Consider the following 23758-nt stretch of genomic DNA (forward strand, 5'->3'; position numbering starts at 1 on the left):
AAAGGAAGAGAGTTAGCAAAGGTAAGTTTTATCATAACTCTCACTTTTTTCTTTTTACATTTTGTTTGCTTTCACTAAACCAAACCTATCTTTAATACTTTATGTATTCTCTCAGACTCAAAACATTAACATGACATCAGACAGGACATTATGTAAGAAAAAAAATGGTATTGGCCGCCTCTAGGTAAATAAAATATTAACAGAACCTGCAGAACTGTCTTGGGAGTTGGTCATAGACTGCATACCTTATGAAATTTATCAGGTCTGCCACTTTTGTTGTAGTATAATTACTGTGCAAAGGTTGTTCTAATGTTTAAGATGTACATTAGCTCAGATGCTATTGATGCCTAAGGCACTCTAAATATTTCACAATTCTATTCTATGACTTATATTAAAAATGTAATAATATTTATGAGCTTATTAGGGGTTTGTTATTTTAATAGAAATAATTCCTACTATTGCAAAATCTAGCAATGTGCTAGAAAGGTACAAACCATAAAAAGTTTTAAATGTTTAAGTTAGAGGTTTGTAGGCTACACAAGACCCCCCCGAGGGCCATCATGATTCCTGTACGCTCAAAGTTCTGGCATTGTAAAATAAGTGTTTTTATAGTAATTTCCCTGGTTAAAAAAAAAAATTTCTCCAACTATGGAATAGTCAAGAAGTGCTTAGCATTTTTGGTCTAAACCCTGCATGGTGATCTTCTTTATAGCTGTCCGGCAAGTCTTCTCAAAGAACGGAGTTCCATGAAGAGTATAAAAGATACTAATGACTGAAATAGGAGCGATACAAAATTAATATTTTAGTTGTTTGAAATTTTTTTTTGCCCACTTTTTTAAATTTTTACACACACACACACTCACAGTGTCAGGTGCATAAATATTGGGACATTGACAGAATTTTCATATTTTGGCCTCTATTCACCACCACAATGGCTTTGGAATGAAACAAACAAGATGTGCTTTAAATGCAGACTTTCAGATTTATTTTGGGGGTAATTACATCCAAATCAGGTGAATGGTGTAGAAATTACAATGGTTTCTATATGTGGCTCCCACTTTTTAAGGAGCCAAAAGTAATGGGACTATTAGCTCAAAAGCTATTTCATGGACAGGTGTGGGCTATTCCCTCATTATTTCATTATCAATTAAGCAGGTAAAAGGTCTGGAGTTGATTCTAGGTGTGACATTTGCATTTGGAATCAGTTGCTGTCGACTCTCAATATGAGATCCAAAGAGCTGTCACTATCAGTGAAGCAAGCCATCATTAGGCTGAAAAATCAAAAACAAACCCATCAGAGAGATAGCAAAAACATTAGGTGTGGCCAAATCAAATGTTTGGAACATTCTTAAAAAGAAAGAACGCATCGGAGAGCTCAGCAACACCAAAAGACCTGGAAGACCACGGAAAACAACTGTGGTGGATGACAGAAGAATTATTTTCCTGGTGAAGAAAAACCCCTTCACAACAGAGGCACATATAGAAACCGTTGTAATTCCTACACCGTTCACCTGGTTTGGATGTAATAACCCTCAAATTAAATCTGAAAGTCTGCAGTTAAAGCATATCTTGTTTGTTTCATTTCAAAGCCATTGTGGTGGTGAATAGAGGCCAAAATATGAAAATTCTGTCACTGTCCCAATATTTATGCACCTGACTGTAATATAATATGTTTTGATTTTAACTTATATTTTCTGCAGTGTCTTGTACTTGTGCTGCAACCTGTCTCCAGAGTGTCTTCTGTTTCTCTAGTTCTACCCTTGAACTTTGTATCTGACTAGCGGGTAAAAAATGTTGTTCTCTCAATTTTTGTAGGTCATCCCTTTTTAGTTTTCGGCTGCATGGTACAAAGTGAAGTATTCATTTCATTGATTAACCATGTCTTATTCTCAAAAGTCCACGTCCAAGGGAATGAGCACAAGGCCCCAAACCTAGAAGGTCCACTGTAAGGTCTTCAGCAAACGACAGACAAAACTAAATATCTTGTGAAAAATCTGGCCAATCAGGCCCTTGCTGGAATTCTTGTTCTGTAGTGCTACACAGCACAACCAGGGGATGCCACCCCTTGCAGATCCTAAGCTTTATAGGACCAGTGCCTTGTGCAGTCTGTGGATCACATTCCCGTCTATCTGTCCGTTGGGAACACATGGGTATCTGATTTGGCTAGTTTCCTTTCAGTCCTTTATGGCTATTTGGAGTTCTTTTAAGAGCCTGCAGGAAGTTGGGTCCTTGAAGCATAATTGTCCTCTCCCTAGCGATAAGACTAAACTCCCGGGGAATGTTTCAGACAAGTCGGTGGCGCCCATTCCTTTAACTGAAGAGGAAGGTGAAAACAACCAAGACAATTTGACAGCTACCCCTGAATTCTGAGTCTCATCCCTGTGACTGTATAATTTGGGAGTTTTACCTCTGAAATTTCTGGGCTTACAACAGGAAAGGCCGCCCCTGCGTTAGCTTTTTAAAAAAAATCTGTTTATTGAAAGTTTTTCAAATATAGAGTGTAAACAGTAGGGAATAGAATGCAACGTAAGGGAAATAAGTGCCAATATGGCACGATCAACGATAAAAAAAAAAAGATACAGGGATACAGTCCAATAGAAAGAGATATTCAATCTAATGGGAGACATAGACAGTAGTAGGAGTAGTAGTTTGATATTGCGTGGATGTAATAGAGAGCCTGATGGTGACCTAAGAGCAAATTGTGGGAAGATACAGAGGGTGACCGACAGAGTGAAGGGAACGGAGCAGGGGAGAAGGTATGGATGAAGAGGGGGGAGAGGGACCAGTTGGTGTGTGTCGCTGAGGTCAAAATATCTGAGACATGTGGTGACAGAGCTATATCATGGTTAACGGAGGTTCGACCTCAAAATGAACAGCCCATGGAGTCCAAACCCTTAATGAAGTTGCCTGGGGTGTCATGTAATAATGAGGTGATCCTTTCCATCCTGTAGATGGACCAGATCGCATCGATTGTGGCACATAGGGAGGAGGGAGTAATTGATTTCCATTTGGATACAATGTGATATTTAGACTCATTCAGAATACGCTTAATTTTTTAAGTGGTTGTGGAGTATGTGGAATGGGCCAGGATAGTAAGGAGGTTAGAGGAGAATTTGGCATTTGTATACCAATAATAGATTTAATTAGGTCATGGATTATTTTCCAGACGGTTCGAATGCAGGATCAGGACCACCACATGTGCAACACGGTTACCTACTGACCACACAATTGCCAGCAAAGATTGGTAGCAATAGGGCAGTGGTTCTCAAACTTGGTCCTCAGGCCCCCACACAGATCACGTTTTCCAGGTCACCCAGCAGATACACAGGTGTATTCATTACTCACTGACACATTTTAAATATCCACAGGTGGTTTTATTATTTCACTTGTGATTCTGTTAGGAGACCTGGAAAACATGCACTGTTTGGGGTCCTGGGGCCGAGTTTGAGAACCTATGCCTAATTTCATACCACTTCTTGGGAGTCAGACCCATGTCATATTCCTAGGCTCCTGTATTAGCTTTAAATATGACCTTGAACCAAATACAAAGTACACTTGAAATACGGACTCCTTACAATTTAACTAAGTCTACATATTGAAATGAGCTGGTTTAAGCTTGTTGACAGTGGGTATTTTTTCAGTCGTATCAAATCCCTGTGACAAATTATTTTTCATATGTCTTGTTTTTCTTGTAGAGTGTCCACGGCCTTCCTAAATCCGCTGAAGATTCCTCTGGCTCTCAGAAAAAGCCAGATACCGCTGTGGAAAAAAATGAAGACTCTTCTTCAGCATCTAAACCCTCTGGCAAGAGTGAGGGAACTACTTCGTCCAACAAGAAAGACAATGAGTCTTCAGAGTCACAGCACAAGCAGAAGCTGGCAGGCTGGACTTGTGGAGAGTGCTCAGAGTGGATTCTTGACAGAGAGACCTATGTCTTCCATATGAAGAAAAGTCATGGAAGGGTGAGATTGTTTTGGACTTATTTTGATAGTGTAGAAGGAATTCAGTAGTTTTTTGTGCGTCCCTAGGTAACAGGTTCCCGGCGGAACAATTCAATTGTTTAACTAATGGGCACGAGTTCCATAGTGCGCTCCTTAATTATCGCTCTTGTTGTACCCAAATGTACCGGTTGTAGACATGTAAAGCACTTAAAGTCTTGGATAGAGCGCCAAATGACCGACTTTTCACAGATTTCTGCTCGCCACCTCAAGAGGATGCAAGCAGAAATCTGGGAGCCCAAATAATCAGTTGAACCCCCCCCCCCCCCCTAAATGTCCATCTGTTTAGTGGCTACCTTTTCTGTTGCCCCACAACTTTGTGATCACAGTGCAATTAAATATTAGTGTGTGCTACTAAGCCTAAGAGCTGGGTTACTGTAGTAAAGATACACAATAGCGTCTAAAGTTATATTCTAAAAAATAAGAAATTTGTGGAATTGTTTTGCAAGACAACCAGAAATTTTGTTTAACAGCCAAAGCATAACGATAAGCTGTTTACCGCCATGTGAGCATTGTACAATAGTCTGATTACCATATGTCTCTAAATATTGCTATCTATTTGGTGACATTTACATACTCCGATCACCTTCAGGTTCTGTTTTTTTGGGTTTTTTTTATGAAATAAATTCCATATGTGTTTTTCACCACAATATTATGTGCACTCAAACTAATTAGTTAAATATAGCAATCCTTGGTCCATACTTTGTAAACTGGAAAGAGATGGGAGTTGTATGTGTTGTTCCATGTTGTCTTTGCTTTTCCTGTCATTTATATGCAGAATGTCTTCTGGTGCAGAATTATGCTGTCTTGGATGTTAGTAACATTGACCACAAATGATGTAGTCTCATACTTGAATTGTATGGCCTTGGATTTATTTATTAACATTTACATGGCACACACAATATGCAGCACTTTACAGAGAATATTTACCTTACTGGAGCTCACAATCTATATTCCCTAACATTTTTTTCTTTTAAATATGTATTTTTGAAATGAACAGCAGATAGTAAATGTTACCAAAAATAGTAAAAGTATAGGAACAACCAGTAGAGATTAGATTTTGTGTTCGGTCCAATTTTGAATTAAGTAAAGAAAGCATAGAGGGGTGTAAGAAAACAGGTGGTGTGACAGACTGCAAGGTAATGGGGTGTAAGGAAGACGAGGTGACTGAGGGACTGACCTCACTTTAATTCTCACAGGGAGAAAGGAGAGTGTGTGTTAAAATGAGAGGTCCAGGGTCCCCAGACATTGATAAAAGATACGGAATAGTTCTGAAATATACTAGTGATGTAGTGTAGTGAGGCATATTTTCTCTATTTCAAATTTATGCTCTCATCCTACAGTGCTGCCCTTTCCCTTTCTAAACCGTCATATTTCAAGCACCTCATCTCCTCCCAGTCCTCAAATCCGCAGCGTCTCTTCACCACCCTGAACTCCCTCCTCTGCCCACCCCCTCCTCGCCTTCCCTCCTTGCTCTCTGCCCTTGACTTTGCTTCCTACTTCACATCTAAAATTGACTCCATGCATCAGGATATCATATCCCACCAGTCCCCCAGCACTACACCTCCTTTCCCGGGTCATCCATCCCCTTCCATTTTACCTACACTAACATCCTTCTCCCCTGTATATGGAGAGGAAGTCATGGCCCTTATCCAGTCCCCCCCCCCCTTCCACCTCCCCCCTTGACCCTATCCCTTCACGTCTCCTCCGCTACCTCTCTCCCTGTGCCTGTTCCCATCTTGCCCACCTCCTCAATTTCTCCCTCTCATCTGGCACTGTCCCTTCTGCATTCAAACATGCCCTTGTCTCCCCCATTCTTAAAAAACCTACTCTTGATCCTAACACTCTCGCCAACTACCGACCCATCTCTCTCCTCCCTTTTGCATCCAAACTCCTTGAGCGTATTGTTTACAACCGCCTTACCAGCTTTCTTTCCTCCCACTCCCTCCTTGACCCTTTTCAGTCTGGCTTCCGTTCTCTCCACTCCACAGAAACTGCCCTCACTAAAGTCAGCAACGACCTCCTTGCTGCCAAATCCAAAGGCCACTACTCTCTACTCATTCTCCTTGACCTTTCTGCTGCTTTTGACACTGTGGACCACCCTCTCCTGCTGCAAATCCTTCACTCCCTTGGTCTACTTGACACTGCTCTCTCCTGGCTATCCTCCTACCTTTCTGATCGATCCTTCTCTGTCTCCTCTCATGGCCTATCTCCCCCCCCCACATCCTCTCACAGTAGGTGTTCCCCAAGGTTCTGTTCTTGGACCACTCCTTTTCTCCCTCTATACATCCTCTCTAGGTGAACTCATCAGCTCTTTTGACCTCCATTATCATCTCTATGCTGACGACACTCAGATCTACCTTTCCTCCCCTGACATCTCTCCCTCTCTCCTCACTCGTATCTCCAACTGTCTTTCTGCTATATCTTCCTGGATGTCCCAGCGATTTCTTAAACTTAATATGTTTAAGACTGAGATGATCATCTTCCCACCCTCCCACATAACCTCACCTCCCACTATTTCTTTATCAATTGACGGCACAACTATCTCCTCTAGCCCCAAAGTGCGCTGTCTTGGAGATATCCTGGACTCCTCCCTCTCCTTTAAACCACATATCCAGAACCTCTTACAGTCCTGTCATTTCCATCTTAAAAATATTTCCAGGATCAGACCCTTTCTCACCCAGGATGCTACTAAGACGTTAATACACTCACTGGTCATCTCAAGATTGGATTACTGTAACCTTTCCTATCTGGCCTCCCCAAATCCCATCTCGCTCCTCTCCAGTCTATCCTTAATGCTGCTGCACGGCTTATCTTCCTCTCCAAACGCTCTACATCTGCCTCCCCTCTCCTACAAGCCCTCCACTGGCTCCCCTTCCCCTTCAGAGCCCAATTCAAGGTTCTCACACTCACTTAGAAAGCCCTCACACACTCCTCTCCCATTTACATCTCTGACCTCATTTCCCTTCACTTTCCTGTCTGCCATCTTCGTTCAACAAATGCACACCTCCTCTCATGCTAACTGATTACTTCCTCCCACTCCCGCCTCCAAGACTTTGCCCGTGCCGCTCCCCACCTCTGGAACTCTCTCCCTCTCCCCATCAGACTCTCCACCTCTCTACAATCCTTCAAACGGGCTCTCAAGACCCACTACTTCATCAATGCTTTCCAGCTCTCATCCTAACTTGCTACTACATGCTCCGTCCTCCCTGTCTTCCCCATCTGTATCATGCCCATCTGTCTGCCCCTCCCCTTGAGAATGTAAGCTCTTGCGAGCAGGGCCCTCTACCCTCTTGTGCTTCTCCTTACTATATGCTCATCTACTTCTTACTCACCACTAGGACACCTAACACTTGGTGCCTATGCTTTGCTGCTTATGTGGGTGCTATGGCCACCTATGTATCAATGTATATTATCCATGTCCTTGTCCTTCATTGTATTGTATTTTACTGTAAGTCACTTTTTGGTTTTGTACCTTGTAAGGCGCTGCGGAACACTTGTGGCGCCATATAAATAAACGATAATAAGAATAATAACAATAATAATGTATCTCACTTGATAAATGAACCCTATTTGATTATTAGCTGCTTGCAGAAAGGGATACATTTATATTCCCTACCACATTTTACACGGACACACATAGGCCACAGTATGGTTAATTTTTTTTCTTAGAAGTCAATTAACCTACCAGTTTTTGAAATGAGGGATAAAATTAGAGAACAGAGGAAGCCCACACAAACCTGGGTATAACATACAAACCCCACACAGATAATGCCCTGGTTGGAATCGCACCTATGACCCCAGTACTGTGCTGCCCTTGAGATGCAAAAATTTTACTATTTAACTAATCGATGATCGGTAACTCCCAAGATTGCAACTGTTTAAAGGACTACTGTCTACTGTAGTAAATGTCCCCCCCTCCTTGTATCCGTATAGTGAGATTGGAAAGCGACAATGCTGGTTGTTACAGTTCTGGGACTTTAATATATCATTAATACCCCTTTCAGACATACAACCCGGGAAATTTCCTGCTCCGACCCGGGAATTTCTCCTGTGCAAATTCCCGGGTATTTGGTCGAGACCCCCCTTTCACACTACACTGTCTACCCGGGAAATTCCCAGGTAGACCCCTTTCAGACAAGAGCAGGGTTTTTCTGCTTACCTGCCTCTTCTCTGCCGTCTGCTCCTCCCAGCCAAAAGCTGGCCAATCGTAATGCAGTTTTTTTTTTTTTTATTATAATTTTTTTAACATTTATTTTAATCCCCTGGTGGTCCAGCAGGAGTGCGGGCGGCCCGCTGTGGCACAGCCGGCCGTTGCTGGGGGTGGTGAGCAGCAGCACTGAGCATCCTATAAGACACTCTGCGCTGTCAGCTCAAACAAAGCCGCAGCGCTGAGCCTCCTACAGGACGCTCTGCGCTGTCAGCTCAAAGCAGCAGCGCTGAGCATCCTATAGGACGCTTTGCGCTGTCAGCTACATGTCAAAGCTGCTTGGTGCTGCCCGGGAGTAGTAAATTCCCGGGTAGCACCATTCAGACAGAAGCAGGGTAATTTCCCCGGGAAAAACCCTGGTCGATTGCAGGGGCGGCTACCCGGGAACATGTTCCCGGGTAGGTACCTTTCACACAGACATGAGACCCGGGAATTTTGGCTGAGGCAGGCCAAAATCCTGGGAATCTCAGTATGTCTGAAAGGGGTATAAGTCACTGCAATGAAGTATGATTCAATGGGAGTGGGGACCAACAGAACAATCCACTTTTAAATTTAGCTCTGTACACTGTTTTTCTACAGATCTCACCTCTTGCCTTATAAGCATACTGTATCAAAAAAAAGGGTTGCAAATGTCCTTTAGTCAAAATATCTGTGCAGTCTCCCTTTTTCTGGACCTTTAGCCTTCCATAAAAGCACAATGCAATTTAGGGAGATTGAAAAGAGCAGGCTAAAATCAAGTATTGCATTTTCTTGCTTGCCGTTTCCATTTACCAGGACTGTGGAGCAGTGGCGGCTCCAGAGATGTGGCTGCTGCACCGTCCAAAATTCAAATAAGGAGGCCACACCCAACTGCCAGTGAGTTCCGGCTGGCGATGTTTGGGGTGGCAGTTGGTGTGACTCCCCTATTTAAATGGTGCACTGCGCTGGAGCCACCACTGCTGGGGAGTATTTTTGCCCTTAAGAGGACACTTTTAACCACTCCTACTGTTGACATTACAAAAAGCCTGTTAGTGGGATATCTGCATTTATCATCATTTATTTTCTGATTTCTTTTATATATCGGACAGTTTACCAATGTCTAGCAAAGCTATTTGTTTATACTATGTTGCTGACCCTGAATAATTTGGAGATGTTTATATAAAATAGGGAAAAGGTTTAGGAGGAGACTAGGTGTCGCACAGGTGTAAAATGTTCATTTCTATGTAAATTTGACTCTTAAAGATGTAATTGACATGACCGTGGTGATGGAACCTTTTTTTATTGAAAAATCCGACTGCCTTGAGGTTAACAGAGCATCCTCTTTTCTGCAGAGTATGAAGAGGTATCCGTGCCGGCAATGCGAGCGCTCCTTCAACTGTACCGCCAGCTTACGGCGACATGTTAGAAACAACCATGATACAAAGAAAGATTACACCTGCTGGTAAGAGTCCAATAGATACCCCTTCAGTAGCTGCAGAGTTTCTCCTATATAGTAGTTTTAATTACTGTATTGTGCCTTCAAGCTATATTCCAATCAGTAGCTCGCTCTTAAGTCATTACTTTCTTGTATATGAAAGTGTTTCTTTTCTCACTGTCGATGTGATTTATATGGCATAGCTTATTATACACACATGTAAAAAATGTATACAGAGCATGGCACTCACCAGACTTGAAAATAATTTCAAAGTGTTCCATAAAGCAGCCAAAAAAGCCAACGTTTCGGTATTCACAGGGACCTTGTTCATGACAAAGTTACATCCCAATTATATACAGTACTCCTTTCAATGGTGGCACTCACGGGGCACTCAGTATGAAAGAAGACACAAATGTTTAAATTCAACGTTTCGGATTTTAATCCATCATCAGTGATAAGAGAAGATACAAAATTTTCTTAAGGCACACATCCACTAGATGATTAAATTGAACGATATCGTTTATCATTCAATCTTTCATTATTCGTTCGCAAATTATTTGGAAAAATGTCTAAAATGACCAGTGATGCGCGCTCCCGCTGGTCGTTTAGACATCTATCATCGGGCAAACATGCTGGACAACCTGACGATAACGTCAGGTTCAGCATGTTTGCAGATGACTGATGTGCCTGCACTGAACGACTGCATTACAGACTGACAACCGACTGCATGATTACAATGTCGTAATCGTGCAGTCGTTTTGATGTCTTTTACTGGATGTGTGCCTTTTCCTTATAAGTATCCTAGTGAACTCCACACACCAGTAGTGACATGAGTGTGCTGTGTCTGACGTCACATCTGGGAAAACCGGAAGTGTGTCGCATTAAACAGCACCGGTCCTCATGGTAATATATACAAGTGATAAACCTTCAACATGTTAAAAACAAGAACAAAGCAGTCGGGAAAAAACATCTATTAGTGCTAGTAGAGATCTAAACCGCAAAAAAAGTAGGCTGATAAACGCACTCCCCTCCAGTGTAAAAAGAACGCATGAAAACATTCAAACACTAAAACTTACCTATTTATCATGTAAGCTTCTTCATCTTCACAACAAAAACTTTAAACATAGGATTTGTCTTGACTAACAATTGCCCACATATAGCCCATTTGTGGTAGTTAGAGGATTCAAAAAGGAGTGTATTGTGTTACAGCTAACATTACCAAATGCAGTCTGCTTTCTTCAACATTCACACCAAAAAACATACTGGACTATAAGTTGCACCAAACTTTAGAGTTGAAAATAGAAGGTGCATAAACACAATGGAAATGCAGTAGATGTTTATTTGCTGAATGTGGGATGATGACCTTTTGCACAATTAGTGAACAGTGCCACATTGCAGATTGATGTTCAGGAACTTAATGATCGATATGATAGCCAGCAGATTAATTTAAGTTACTGGCTGCACAATCTGTGATGAATATAAGGGATGTTTATTTGACTGATAAATCCTAAAAGTTTTCCCTGCCTATGAAAAAAAGTGCAAATTAGTGCAGTGAAGAATAGATGTAACCAAAACCACATGCTGCTGTTGTCGCTGATCTTAAGTAATAGACTAGGATTATGTTGGTCCTGTCTCCTACTATTGTCTTGCATCATGTTGGAGACCTCAAAGTCTGACAACAGGAGAATACAGGGCCTCCCAATGGTGAGCTTCCACACTAATCAGTCCCTCCCATGCTGTTGCTCCCGCATGATCAAGTACCCTAATAGAGAGGAGGGGTTCACAGGGAAGGAAGAACCAACTATTGGGTAAGGAGTTGTGGTAGTTATACTTTCAACATAAAGTGGAATTATTATTTATAGCATTTAGAAAAAATAAAAATTTTGTATGTTCTATCCTATGTGATACCCGTAAATTAGAAAAATAACTCTTACCCCCCATGTCCTTAAACAGGCACACAAAAAGCACAATTTTCTAAGATTCAAATGTATTTAGTCCCAGAGAAAATTAAGATATTTTTTAACTTACATATTTTTTACATTTAACCTGTTGATCAAAAATCATTGTCCCATCAAATATATATATATATATATATATATATATATATATATATATATATATATATATATATATATATATATAATATATTTTGAGCATTCCTTCCATATCAGTTATGTGACCTCTGTAAAGACATTTGATTTGAGGCATTTTTTATGCTAAATTTGTTACATCTGGCAAGTTAATTAGCAATATTTGAAGCTATAAAAATGGTTTATAGATCTGCTGTAAAGGTTGCACCTTTGCATAGGGGCACACTACCAATATTCTATTATCCTGTGTTTTCCAGCTACTGCACCGAGAAGCCTACTTTTGCCAAGCCATCCATGTTGGCCAATCATATAATTTTAATGCATGGCATCAAAAACCCTGAACTTCCTCAGGTGTCCTCTCCTTTGTTGACATCAAACTCACCTGCTGGACGTGGAGATCAAGAGCAGGTACACGTTTCTTCCCTTTTGTATGTTTGTGTATTATATGGTCCGAAGTCACAGGATGTGTCTCAGAGGCTGATTTCTGCTCGCTGCCTATGGAGGTGTGAGCCAAGATCAGACTACTGTAATTGTGCTTCTAAATGCTGCTGGCAGCAGCTCGCATCTAATTGAATTGGCCCCTATATTGGCAATGTTGAAACTGTACAGGCTGTGTGGAGTAAGCGGTGGTGTTTTTTCATTTTTCATAGTAGATGAACTGCACCAGGTTTGTTTGTTAGGGCCCTTTTATTTTTTCTCAAGCCTTTTTCCTCTTCCTACTAGACCACCGGTTCCAAGAAGGCTGTTAAGAAGGAACTTGAGGATTCCGAAGCAAAAGATTGTCCTGATGCAAAGAAACTGAAATCACTATACAAGTGTGCAAAGTGTGGCTTCACTGCAGACAACAGCACAGAATTTCTAGAGCACATACCTCAGCACAAGAGTGACAACTCATCATGCCAGTGTGTGCACTGTGGTTTGTGTTACACCTCCCAAATATCACTCAACAGGCACCTCTTCATTGTGCACAAGGTGAAGGAGGATGAAGAAGATGAGAGCCAAGCAAGTCCTAATCTGAGAGCTTCAAAGAAGCAGGGTCTAACTTCAAAGTCAGAGCAGGGAGGATCATGGGAGTGTGCCCAATGTAATTTAACCTTTGATCTTGAGAGTGCGCATGCTGAACACATACGGACTCACAAGGAACGACCTCGTACCAGACAGAAAACATGATCCGCTCTACTGTAGCTTAGTGAAGCTTGGACTCCAATGACAAAATCACATGTTTTGAAGTAAAAACAAAGCAGATGTTAATGACTAAAATGAGAGTTTTAAAACAAACTATTTTTACTGAGAAACTGAGAGGGATGTTGATTTAAATTAAAACAGAAAATAAGGTTTAAGGTACTGTGTTTGTTTGTGTGGACCGTCATTTAGGACACTTTTGTCCTTTTCACGGAACGACGAGGCTCAGCAATATGTGGGGGACAGCAGAAAAACATAAAGGGAAAGTGAGAAATGTAAGTTGTTGTTTTTTTCCCATTTCTTTAAAGTGACAGAGCTTTTTCTCTTTGGCATCCGTATACCATAGTATTCACCACTGCAGGAGGATTGTGTCTTTTTGAAGGATTCTGTAAATTTGTGGGTGGGAAAGAGATAAAAAATTTAATTCTTTACTTTCATTCTGGACAGATTTTTTCAGGTAAATGATGCAGCGTTTTTATACTTGGTTCTGTACATTTCAGAAAAATGTTTCATTGTATAGTACAACAATAACCTTATGGGCATGGATGATGAGAGCTCTGTATGGACTGCTACAGGTCACTAAGGGAAGTTTAGGTGGCATTACCCGAAGCACTTGAATGTATACAACACCTCTTAAGTCACACATGAGCAAATTCCATACGATGCATAAGGGGCCCAGCTAAATATAAAAACATCCATATGTATGCCAACAGCATTTACGCATATTCTTTCATGACTAAATATAAGTCTTAATAGTGGATAGTATATTCATTATGTGACCCATGTGTTATTAGGGGAGCTTACAAGTTGTGTGAAAGGGGAGGAGGGGCAACTGATGGTTGTCTTGGTGAAAATATTGGGGTTACAGTCTCCTAGTAATTAGCTACTTAAAGGGTTTATTCACATTGGAAACCTAGTTCTGATCGTTGTGACCTGCCCACCACCATCCCTCCCCGTATGTACAAACTAGGAGGGGGAGGGGTGTCTCTCTCTGGAGCCATTCACAAACTGCATGGATATTTCAAGAGGGGACTGCCCATTTCTGAAAAGCTCACCTTGCATGATTGACGGTAATGATAAATATCCATATTTGCTTACATTACCTTATGTCAACCTTTTTCTTCTTTTTAAACTACAAATCCTTATCTGGTTACAACTCTTTTCTCTATCCATGGCATACATCATTTTTCTTGCCTTGTTGAATAATGCATTACTTCAGCATCCTTTGTAGCCTATATTTGCATATGCAACTTTTTATTTATTTTTTCAACAAATATGAAACCTATACCAAGTAATTGCTCTGGGATTTTGTTGTTACTTATTATATTTAGAACTTGTCCTGTTTAAATTATTGAATGCACTTCTCACCCAGTACAAATTTCCCTAAAGAAGTCAGTTTAAATAGTAACATCCATCCCCACCTTCTTTCCCCCCAACCTAACCCCCTTTTCCCCAAATATGTCTCCTGCTTATGCAGATGCATTGGCTGGAAGAACAACTTGTTACTAGATTTCATTATTTCCAGATATTAATGTTATTGAGTTATGGTCGTCACATAATGTGGAGGAACAAGCATTTGTTTCCCATCCATTCAGGTGTGTTTACCATTGATTTGAATGATGTCCAGATTACCATATGAAAGTTATCCCTAAAATGTTTTTGGTGCGTTCACTAGAAAGCAAAGATGTTGATGTTTGTTTAGAAAATAATATTGAATTTATGCTCTTCTCCAGTTAATAGGGAGGTAACGTCATAATTATGCAATCAATTAGGTTGAGACAAGATATTGATGTATAGTAGAAGTTTTCTCCACGTTTACAGATACCGATAGAACGTATAGGAAATGTATGTTGGTTGGTAACATTCCTTTTTTTTTTTGGCCAGTTTTTTTTTTTTTTTTTTTTTTACTTATTTACTTTATGCAAGATTATTCCATATTTACAGCAATGGGTTATTTTTACTTTATTTTTCTACTTTAACATCACACATGGGCCTAAATTGTTACATGAAAAACTTTAATACTTCTATATACATTTTATATAAGTGGGATATGTCATATTAATAGTTTTCTATTGCCCATTGCTTTTAATAAAACCCTGCCCTAGTAACTGTATTCTCATTCATAATATTTGAATATCTGCTTTGAATGACCATGTAATAATGTTTACATTGATTCAGCAAGAAGAGTCCAACATTGTAATATGCAAGATAAATATATACTAAAAGGTATTGTAAGGGATCGGTGTTTAAATTGCTGTATTTAGCATCTTAAGTTTTCATATTTGAGCTAATTCTGATTTCATTGGAGATGTAAAGCTTACACAACATATATCATGGAGGGCAGAATAAAAGCGTCAATGATAAATGTCCTTAGCAATATGTGAAAACCCTCTATTTGAAAAAAAGTGGTTGTGGGTTGAATGGTTTTTGCTTTATTGGACAAGAAACAATAGCTGTTAGCTGATAATCATAAACCCTGTTTCCTTGTCAGCGTAGTACTTCTAAGATGACTAGCCCACATACTGCAGTGTCTTTAAAGGCTAAAGCCAAACTGTAAAATCTATCAAAATAAGACCTGCCAGATTGCTTAACTGCAATACAGGGTTCACACTGGCTGGAAAGTCTTCATAGGTTTATTTACTAAATGCCGGGTTCTAAAACCTGGCTCTTCCGAACGTATTTATGTCTGAAATTTAAAAGGGCAATGAGATTACTACTAAAAGACGGCTTGTAAAAGCATTCCCTTCTTACATTTCAGCCATAAACACCATCTGAAGCACCGGGTTTTAAAACCTGTTAAGTAAATAAACCCATGAGGACCTACCAGGTAGCATGATGCTCAGGTGTGATCCGCTTGCAGTGTGGAAAGTGTACCGGACATTATAGGACACTTTCTGCAGCTACCTCCTGTCGTTACCTACACTGTCTGTGGCAGTATGCTGATGCGTGCTTAGCTGGGAAAGGTGCATTAATATGTCTTTGAATCTGATTGTAGGTAAGCCATTGGATAATGGATTCTACTTTGTGAATTTATCCAAAGCTACATTTTTAGGAATTATCCTTTTACTAGAATCTGAATTATAGCTCATGGGCTATAGCTGATGACCAGGAAAAGGATTTTATTAAGATATACCTTACTACACATTAAATGAATGATCCTTATTCCATAGGCAACATTTCATCAACCTAAATGTTATGAATCCAGTACATAAAGACATATGTACTAAGTTGATAAAACACTTGGCTGAAATGTCATGGATGCTGCTGTCTCTTTGGTTATGTATATTTGAATGATAAAAGATCCCAAATGCAGTAGACATTCTTTCTCTGAGTAACGTGTGTGATATTTCAGTGCTGCTGGGATCCTTGTGTACAGGAGCTGTATTATGTACATACCAAATGTTGAGAAAGTGGGACCAAAACAGAACCATTGCAAAACATTCACTATGAGTTTACTGAAATAATAAGAACTGATAGGGATCTTAAGCAAATTATTTGGACTGTAAGGAAAGCCTAGAGGTGTTTTTGTATGCAAATTTTTTAAGTAACTTCGATGTGAAAAATGTACATGTATATAACAGAAGTAAATCTTTTCTGACACTAGCCTATGGAGTTAATAGCTATTTTCTTGGGGTATCGGATATTGCATGCCTGTACTATATAAATACGCTTTTATTTTGCATCCCTTACACTCAATGCTGTGTAAATGTAGTAAAGGGTCCCAACCAAATGTTTCTATCTGTAAAGGACTGCAAGCTGTCTGCAAATGAGCAACAGCCATACATCAAAGCTTCAGAGATTTTGTCGGTATGTTATACTTCTGAATGAGATCAGGCATTGACATCAGAGTTTTTAACCGCATTCAGTGTGAGCATTAGGCTCATAGGGGTAAATTCAAATGTTAGCTCTTGGCGTCTATCGGAGCAATTCAATATTTGCTCCGATCAGACGTCCATTACCCGAGTCAGTCACAATTTTTTCTTGCAGCCTTCGGAGCTGCGGGAAAAAATGTGTGAAAAGTCCTTTGTTTACCTGCCCAAACAGTAGTTTGGACATCCAAGCCAGGACTTAGCAGGGTTTTAGACAGGGTTAGCTGCTTTATGTGGCTAAACCCTGTCCTTTTGAGCGTGTAAAATACTAATGGATATCTGATCAGAGCAACAATTGAATTGCTCTGATAGACGCCCATTAGTTAGACGCCCAGTGCTAACCATAAAATTCCCCCCTTAATGGCTTATTCAGTTGTTTCTGTGATACTCCCTACCCTTACTGGCTGATGTTAAATACTCTGAGGTTAATCCTAGTCTCCATGTATAATACACTGTCAGGTCAGAGGTGACACAGTGTACTCTTTAGGACAGGCCTGGCCAACCTGTGACTCTCCTGCTGTTGTGAAACTGCACATCCCAGAATGCCCTGCCACAGTTTTAGCAACACCTAATGGCAAAACTGTGTCAGGGTATGCTGGGACTTGTAGTTTCACAACAGCTGGACAGCCACAGGTTGGCCAGGCCTGCTTTTGTACAACTTAAAAAATCATACATGTCAGTGTTGCAAAACTTTGGATAAATCTGTGACACCTAAATGAACTACATTTCTGCTTACTTTAAAAATGTAGTAGAGATAAATGAAGGTTTAGAGAGTCTGTTTAAAAACTGTAATTTTCTTAACCAGAACTTTAAAAATACATCATTCATTGGGTATTGAAAGTAATTGCCTATGGGTATGTTCAAGCTCTTTGGGATACAATACTTTATAATATTTAAACAACCCTTTCATTGATGACATTTTACTTTGATCCTATGCTGAAAAACATTGGCAATAATATGTATACATCCTTGGTCTGGTCCAGTCATATCCACATTTTCATGACAAGGGCACCTGTATTTGTTACAAATACATGTTTGTGAACAAGATTTCAATGGGAAAATAAAGCAGCCGTATAGTCCACTTGCCAAGAATATTCCCCAGGAATGTAAGGGACCCAAAAAGTCTGATTTGTCTGCTCACCACCATTCATCCACACTGTAATCTGAAGAACATATACTATGAAAACAAACAGCTCTGATGGTAAATTTTTCAACTTTAAGTTCAGTGTATTTCCTCAGTTCTGTACATTTTAATGGTTAGAATCTTGCAACATGTTGTGCTACTGTACAGTTTTACATTGTGTAAAAATTAAGGTATTTTCTATTCAAGTGAACTTTGTTCCTAATTGCTGTGTGTTTAAAGCATTGAAGGCATAGATCCTATAAACAGCCCCTTACAATTCTATCATCTTTACCTGTTTGCCTTCTAGGAAAGATTGTAACCTTTTTTAAATTTTTCTTTCAAGTATTACTGACTTAGCCGAAGCGGTTTTGATTGAACTTAACTTTCATATATAGGCTTTGGCTGTGTATTTCAGTTAATTGTTAAATAGTTCTAGAATAGGGCTGTAATACAGATACATCTTTCTGAGTCTCATCTGCAAATTACACCATAGATGTAGCTCACACCAGCTGATTACATAAAATTTGTGGGAGCAAGACAGCAAAAAAGCTGTTTAGTTTTGCTGGCCCCCAAAACTCCAGTGCAGTTGTTTCAGCCCAAGCTGTAAGTGACCTGATCTGTGAGTAATTTGGGTCACATTGGTGGAGTGGTAAGTTGCACAGATCATTTACACTGAGGTATGGCCAGTAAGACCAAATATCTAAACAAGATGATCTCCCACACATGCACTTACCTGATGAGGCTACATAGGTCATTTGTCAGCCTGTTCTACCCAATTCATTCTGATCTAAAGAGTGGGCAACAATTGTTTGTGGAGTAGCACGTAGGAAGTGACCTAATTGGCTGAGCTAATCTGCGTGTATGTGGCTAGCTTTTTGCTAGGCTCCAAAATGCATTGTAATTATGCGTTAAACATGCATCATTGTACAAAGTGACAGTATACATATTATTTCTTATGTTTTACATGCATATCATATACATATACAGAGGACAAATTGCTTTTGTAATCCAGTACCAATTTCATTCAATTAACAATTTTTTAGCCTGCAGTACCAGCTTTTACTATTCTTGCCAATGGACTCTGTTTTTAATCTATAAATGGTTTAAGTATATTCATGCATTCACTGCACCATTGGCTCTTAGTGGTGGCTGCACCACCTAATTCTCTACTCCAGCACAGCTGGCTTAGTCATTTGGAGTATTCCAAAAACCTGGGTTGTGTGTGGCTCCTGAGGAATGGGAACACCTTTGCAATAGACATGTTGTGAGTGAAATGTAGATTTACTAACGGGCGTCTTTGACCAATAGTTTTGCAATAGCAGCATAAATAGTGTAGCATTGATTTCTGTTGCCGATTTAAAACTATTGGTCAAGGCCATCAATGATCGGTGGCTTTGACAAAGTGCCCTTTAGTAAATCTGAGTCTGCCATGAATAATGTGTTCAGCATTGTTTTTTATTTCTCCTGCATCATTTAAATGTCAAAATCTGAATCCAGGTGATGTACTAGTCCTCCTCTGTTTTCTCTGTCAGTATATACAACATTACAGTTTGCAATGTGTCGCTGCTGACTCCATCTTGTCACCTTCAGGCAGGGTTCCCTAACAAAGTATTCTGCCCATATTCTAGGATAGACTATGCTCTCCCAGTTTTCAATGTTATGATGACTTATTGAAGATTGTTTTTATTGTATTTAAATGTAGTCATATTGACTATGTATACATATATAAATATAAATAAATCTATATACTTTCACAACAAGGTTTTTTTTTCTGTAAATGTACTGCCCTATTTTCCGTATTCATTGTCTGTCTGATTTGTTTTAATGTACATATGTGCATGATTTTGTGTAGAGTGTGTGTCTGTGTATGTGTGTATAATCCCCTGTGTGTATAATGCCTATCTTGCAATAGCCTTTCTTATCCATCTCACCTATTCCTGTAAATCTGGCACAATTCACCTCTGTATTTTATTTAATGAATATAAATACACCTTTATTTAATTCAACATTCCATAAAATAACAAGTGGTTTTGTTGTAATTTTTGGAGATTGTGTAGGATGTGGCTGCTATTTGTTAAATATTTGAAAATGAAAATCTGGCAAATTCACTATAGATTGTACCTCCATACCCTCTGCCATAAACTTGTCATAGACTCATGTTAAGAGAGAGATTTTATGTCAAACATGTCTTCATGAAAAGACTGCATATACCAGATTGATTATGCATATTAAAATGTAATTGATCATTTCTTATTCATAACAATTACTGTTTACAGGGCTTTTATGGCACTGTGAGACCCAAACTATGTATTGCAGACCCTACCAACAGATCAGTGATATTCTAAGCCAAGAAGCCATCTACAAGTGCACCTGTAATCTATTCCCTGTGGAGGAAGTTATTTTTGTGTTGCACCTCTTGCATCTGTGATACCTCTGGTTGCTTATGATTTGATATGACTGTATTACAAGGCCGATTCCATTGTGTGTAGAAAACAGGTACGCCTTAACTGGCCCCAAAACAAAAAAAGGCAAGCTGCTTTATATCATATAGCTGCTAGTAGTGTTCAAAGAAAATATATATGTAAATGTTTCAGAAACACGTTAAAGCTAAATATATTTTAAATAAAGCTGTGAATCAGTACAGTATTTTTCTTCATGTTCCTCAAAGTTCCTGTCTGTAAAGTTGGCCACACCTGGACTTTTTCACATTTTGCTGACCAAATTGGAAGGGATCTGGCCACTTCACATTGGGAGGCAAGCGGCCAGGTCACTTCTAGTTTCCAGAAGGTCTTTATATAGTTGTAGGGCACCCTCATAGGCCAATAGCGTTTTTTTCCTGGCTTAATTATCAGACATTCACCACAACGATACTCTCAGTTTCAATGGGATCTTTCATTAGGCACATTTTTTTAAATAATAACCAATGGGGTGAGCAGTTCTAACGGGCGCCTAGCACATTCTTTTGCTGCAAAAACTAGTCACAAACAGTACTACCCGTCAGTACTAAAGCAAATTATATAAGATACAAATAGTGACTTGTCAAGTGCGCACAGTGCTAATTCAAAAGGAACAATAGTTACAGTACTTCCCAAATGATTTCCTGCCGATGTCCCGTATGTAGTGATCAATTCTCAATGATGTAGTTTTCATTAACATGGAAAATGCATAGTGTCCATACATAGTGTATTAAAGTTAAAAACTACAAATTTATTCACAGCTTACCACCGTGGTAAGCTGTGACAGGACTATTAATCCTAGTGGGATTGCGGAAGGAAGTTCCCTCAATCAGGACTTAAAAGGGAGAGGCCATCTGGAGACCTCCACCTATAAAAACTACGAGCCCGAAATTTTGGGACTTCCGGTAATTCCCCATTTTTCATTGGAATAAGGAGTAACAACACTCATATATGAATTATTTGCTTTAAGATTCTGTGTTTGCATTGAATGTTTGTATTTCTGTGTACATGCTGTAACACAGAGAATATATTCATCCATTTTACATTTTTTTTTCTTTATTTTCAAATATTGTGAATAAATTTGTAGTTTTTAACTTTAATACACTATGTATGGACGATTTTTATATTTTCCATGTTAATGAAAACTACATCAATGAGAACATTTTTTAAATGTTTCTCTATCGCACCAGTTGCTATATATCACTGCATCTGTGGCCAACTTTATGCTTGGGAAGGGACACTGCAGGGATCCACCACTCAATACAATGGAAACGTACAGAGGGCAATAGCTTGATTTCATATGACAAAATTACATACAACGTTAAATATATAATTATATATACACAACTCTGTTATAGCTCAGTAAAATATATACATACATTTAATTTGGGACTGTTTTTAATATATATCTATATTTAGGTCCACTTCATACCTTGAAGACATGCTGCTAAGTGGCACTGCACCTTTTTACATAGCATTAATTCATATATTACCTGTTATATGATCCTATTTACCGCTGAGCCAAGTTTTCCTGTGCTGTTTTTTTTATTAAATTACAATTATTTAAAGCAAGTAAAGAGAAATACTTGTTTGTCTCCTTTAAAGATAAGTAATTTTACTCATTATCCTGTGTTTTGATACAAAGCTAAATATTTCTACCCTCTTTTATACGAATATATGCAGGTTACAATAATGTACAGAGTAGACTGTCCTCATAAATTTTCTGTTATGAAAACATAATCTCCCATTTGTTTAATCCTTTGAGGATTATATGTATGTTTGCTTCAGAATATTTCAAATAAAAGTTTCAAACAGGAGGCTTAAATGTGGCAGTCTTTGTGTGGATGTGTTTGTATCCATGTAATACACAGGTAAATAAAGTTCATGCGTTATTTATCTGTCTATACGAGCATACGAATAGGAATGTAATGCCAGTCTAGCACTACTAGCTGTCAGTGCAAAAAATTTTTATCTGACTGTTAAAGCACAGGAGGAGCAAGTAAGAAGTTGAATGCAGTTTATTTAAGAGCAAGATATCAAATTTTTTTATATATATTTTTGCATTAAAATATTTTTTATTTAAATCAACAAAAAAGAAGAAACACATCCACAGTATTCCACAAACCTAACTTATCATACAACATAAAAAAATCACAAACAATATAAGGCAAGTCAAAAATATACAACAAAGCCTGGAACAGAACATAAGTTGTGGGTAAAAAAGGAAAAGGAGGGGGGGCTGGGGGGAATGAGAAGGGAACCACCCGAAATATTATCCTAAAAATGTATTAAAATATGAGGCGAGTCAACAAGTTCCACTGATATGGCCTGAATAGGAGGGAGAATCTTTAAACAGAAACGATGGTCCCCATATGTCACTGAACTCTCTATATCTAGTAGCACCAGACATCATAAGATCATCCATAGACATATAGAAATCCACTCAGCTATAGTTGGGGGGTTCGGTGATCTCCAGTGGACTGGGATTACAGCATTGGCAGCACTGTTGAGGTGTTTCATAATCTATTTTTTTATATAAAGACACAGGACCCTCTATATTATTGAGGAGCCAGAAATCCGGTTCTGAGCTAACGTCCTGGCTTACAATCTCTTTAGATAAAGAGATCACCGAATTCCAAAAGGGGCGTAAAGAAGCACATTCCCACCATATATGGAGAGGGGAGACAACAGCTGAGGCACATCTACAACATGTAGCTGAAACACCAGGGTACATTTTAGCAAGGACTGAGGGGCATCTGTACCAGTGGGCAAAAACTTTAAACTGAGTCTCCGATATTATTGCATTTAATCTTCCTTCACTAGTTTTGACAAGTGGAATTTTTAAATCCTGTATGTAGTACCAGCATATAGTGCAGCACTTCTGGGAATTTGCCGCTCTACAACTGGCTTATTCTCCTCCCTTTCCAAACTTGCCTACATATAGATGTGTATAAATTATTTTATCTGAAACAATCTGAGCTGCTGTTAACATTCATGTATTTTAAGTTATTTGTCTCTATTTAACAACTGGGGAACAGAGGCAAGGAGGGATACATCAATAGTCCTGTTGAAATTGTAACAAGAAACTGTATCCTTTCTACATTTGAGAGTCCATTTTCATCCTTCCATTTACAGTGCCTGTGTTGGCAATCAAATTATACATTTGTGCACTTCAGATCAGCACTGACTTTAAAGGGTGATGGAATAGAATTATAATAGTCAGACAAACTGGCATAAACTCTATGGGCTGAATTCAATTCAATGTGAAGCTGAATAGCCGTGAGAGGCAGCTCCCGCAGCTATTCAATACACCGCGCTGTTTGGGCGGCTAAAGGATTTCTTCTCGCACCCCCCTGGGGATGAAGGAGAAATCCGATAAGTGCCGGGCACGCCGCTGTTTAGCTTGGCGATAACAGCCACGTGCCTGCTCTTTAGTC

The 23758-nt window shown here is 39.3% G+C and overlaps 1 protein-coding gene across 2 annotated transcripts in view; it reads left to right on the plus strand.

Annotated features, from left to right (window-relative positions):
* ZNF592 (zinc finger protein 592) overlaps nt 1-22151 on the plus strand; it is a 41408-nt gene extending 19257 nt beyond the window's left edge. Inside the window, exons 7-11 of one of the 2 annotated variants that reach the window (XR_015869789.1) lie at nt 3696-3962; nt 9519-9628; nt 11949-12099; nt 12415-13148; nt 20142-22151. Coding sequence is in view for 1 of the 2 variants with exons in the window: in XM_088446762.1 (XP_088302888.1) it covers nt 3696-3962; nt 9519-9628; nt 11949-12099; nt 12415-12861 (975 nt within the window). In the remaining variant the exon portion in view is untranslated. Of the gene's footprint in view, nt 1-3695; nt 3963-9518; nt 9629-11948; nt 12100-12414 lie in introns of both variants that reach the window. The other variant, XM_088446762.1, reaches the window with a different exon arrangement.
* The last annotated feature ends 1607 nt before the right edge of the window (nt 22152-23758 follow it).

The sequence above is a fragment of the Taudactylus pleione genome, unplaced genomic scaffold (assembly GCF_031769625.1).
Source record: "Taudactylus pleione unplaced genomic scaffold, aTauple2 ptg000019l, whole genome shotgun sequence".
Taxonomy (NCBI): Eukaryota; Metazoa; Chordata; class Amphibia; order Anura; family Myobatrachidae; genus Taudactylus; species Taudactylus pleione.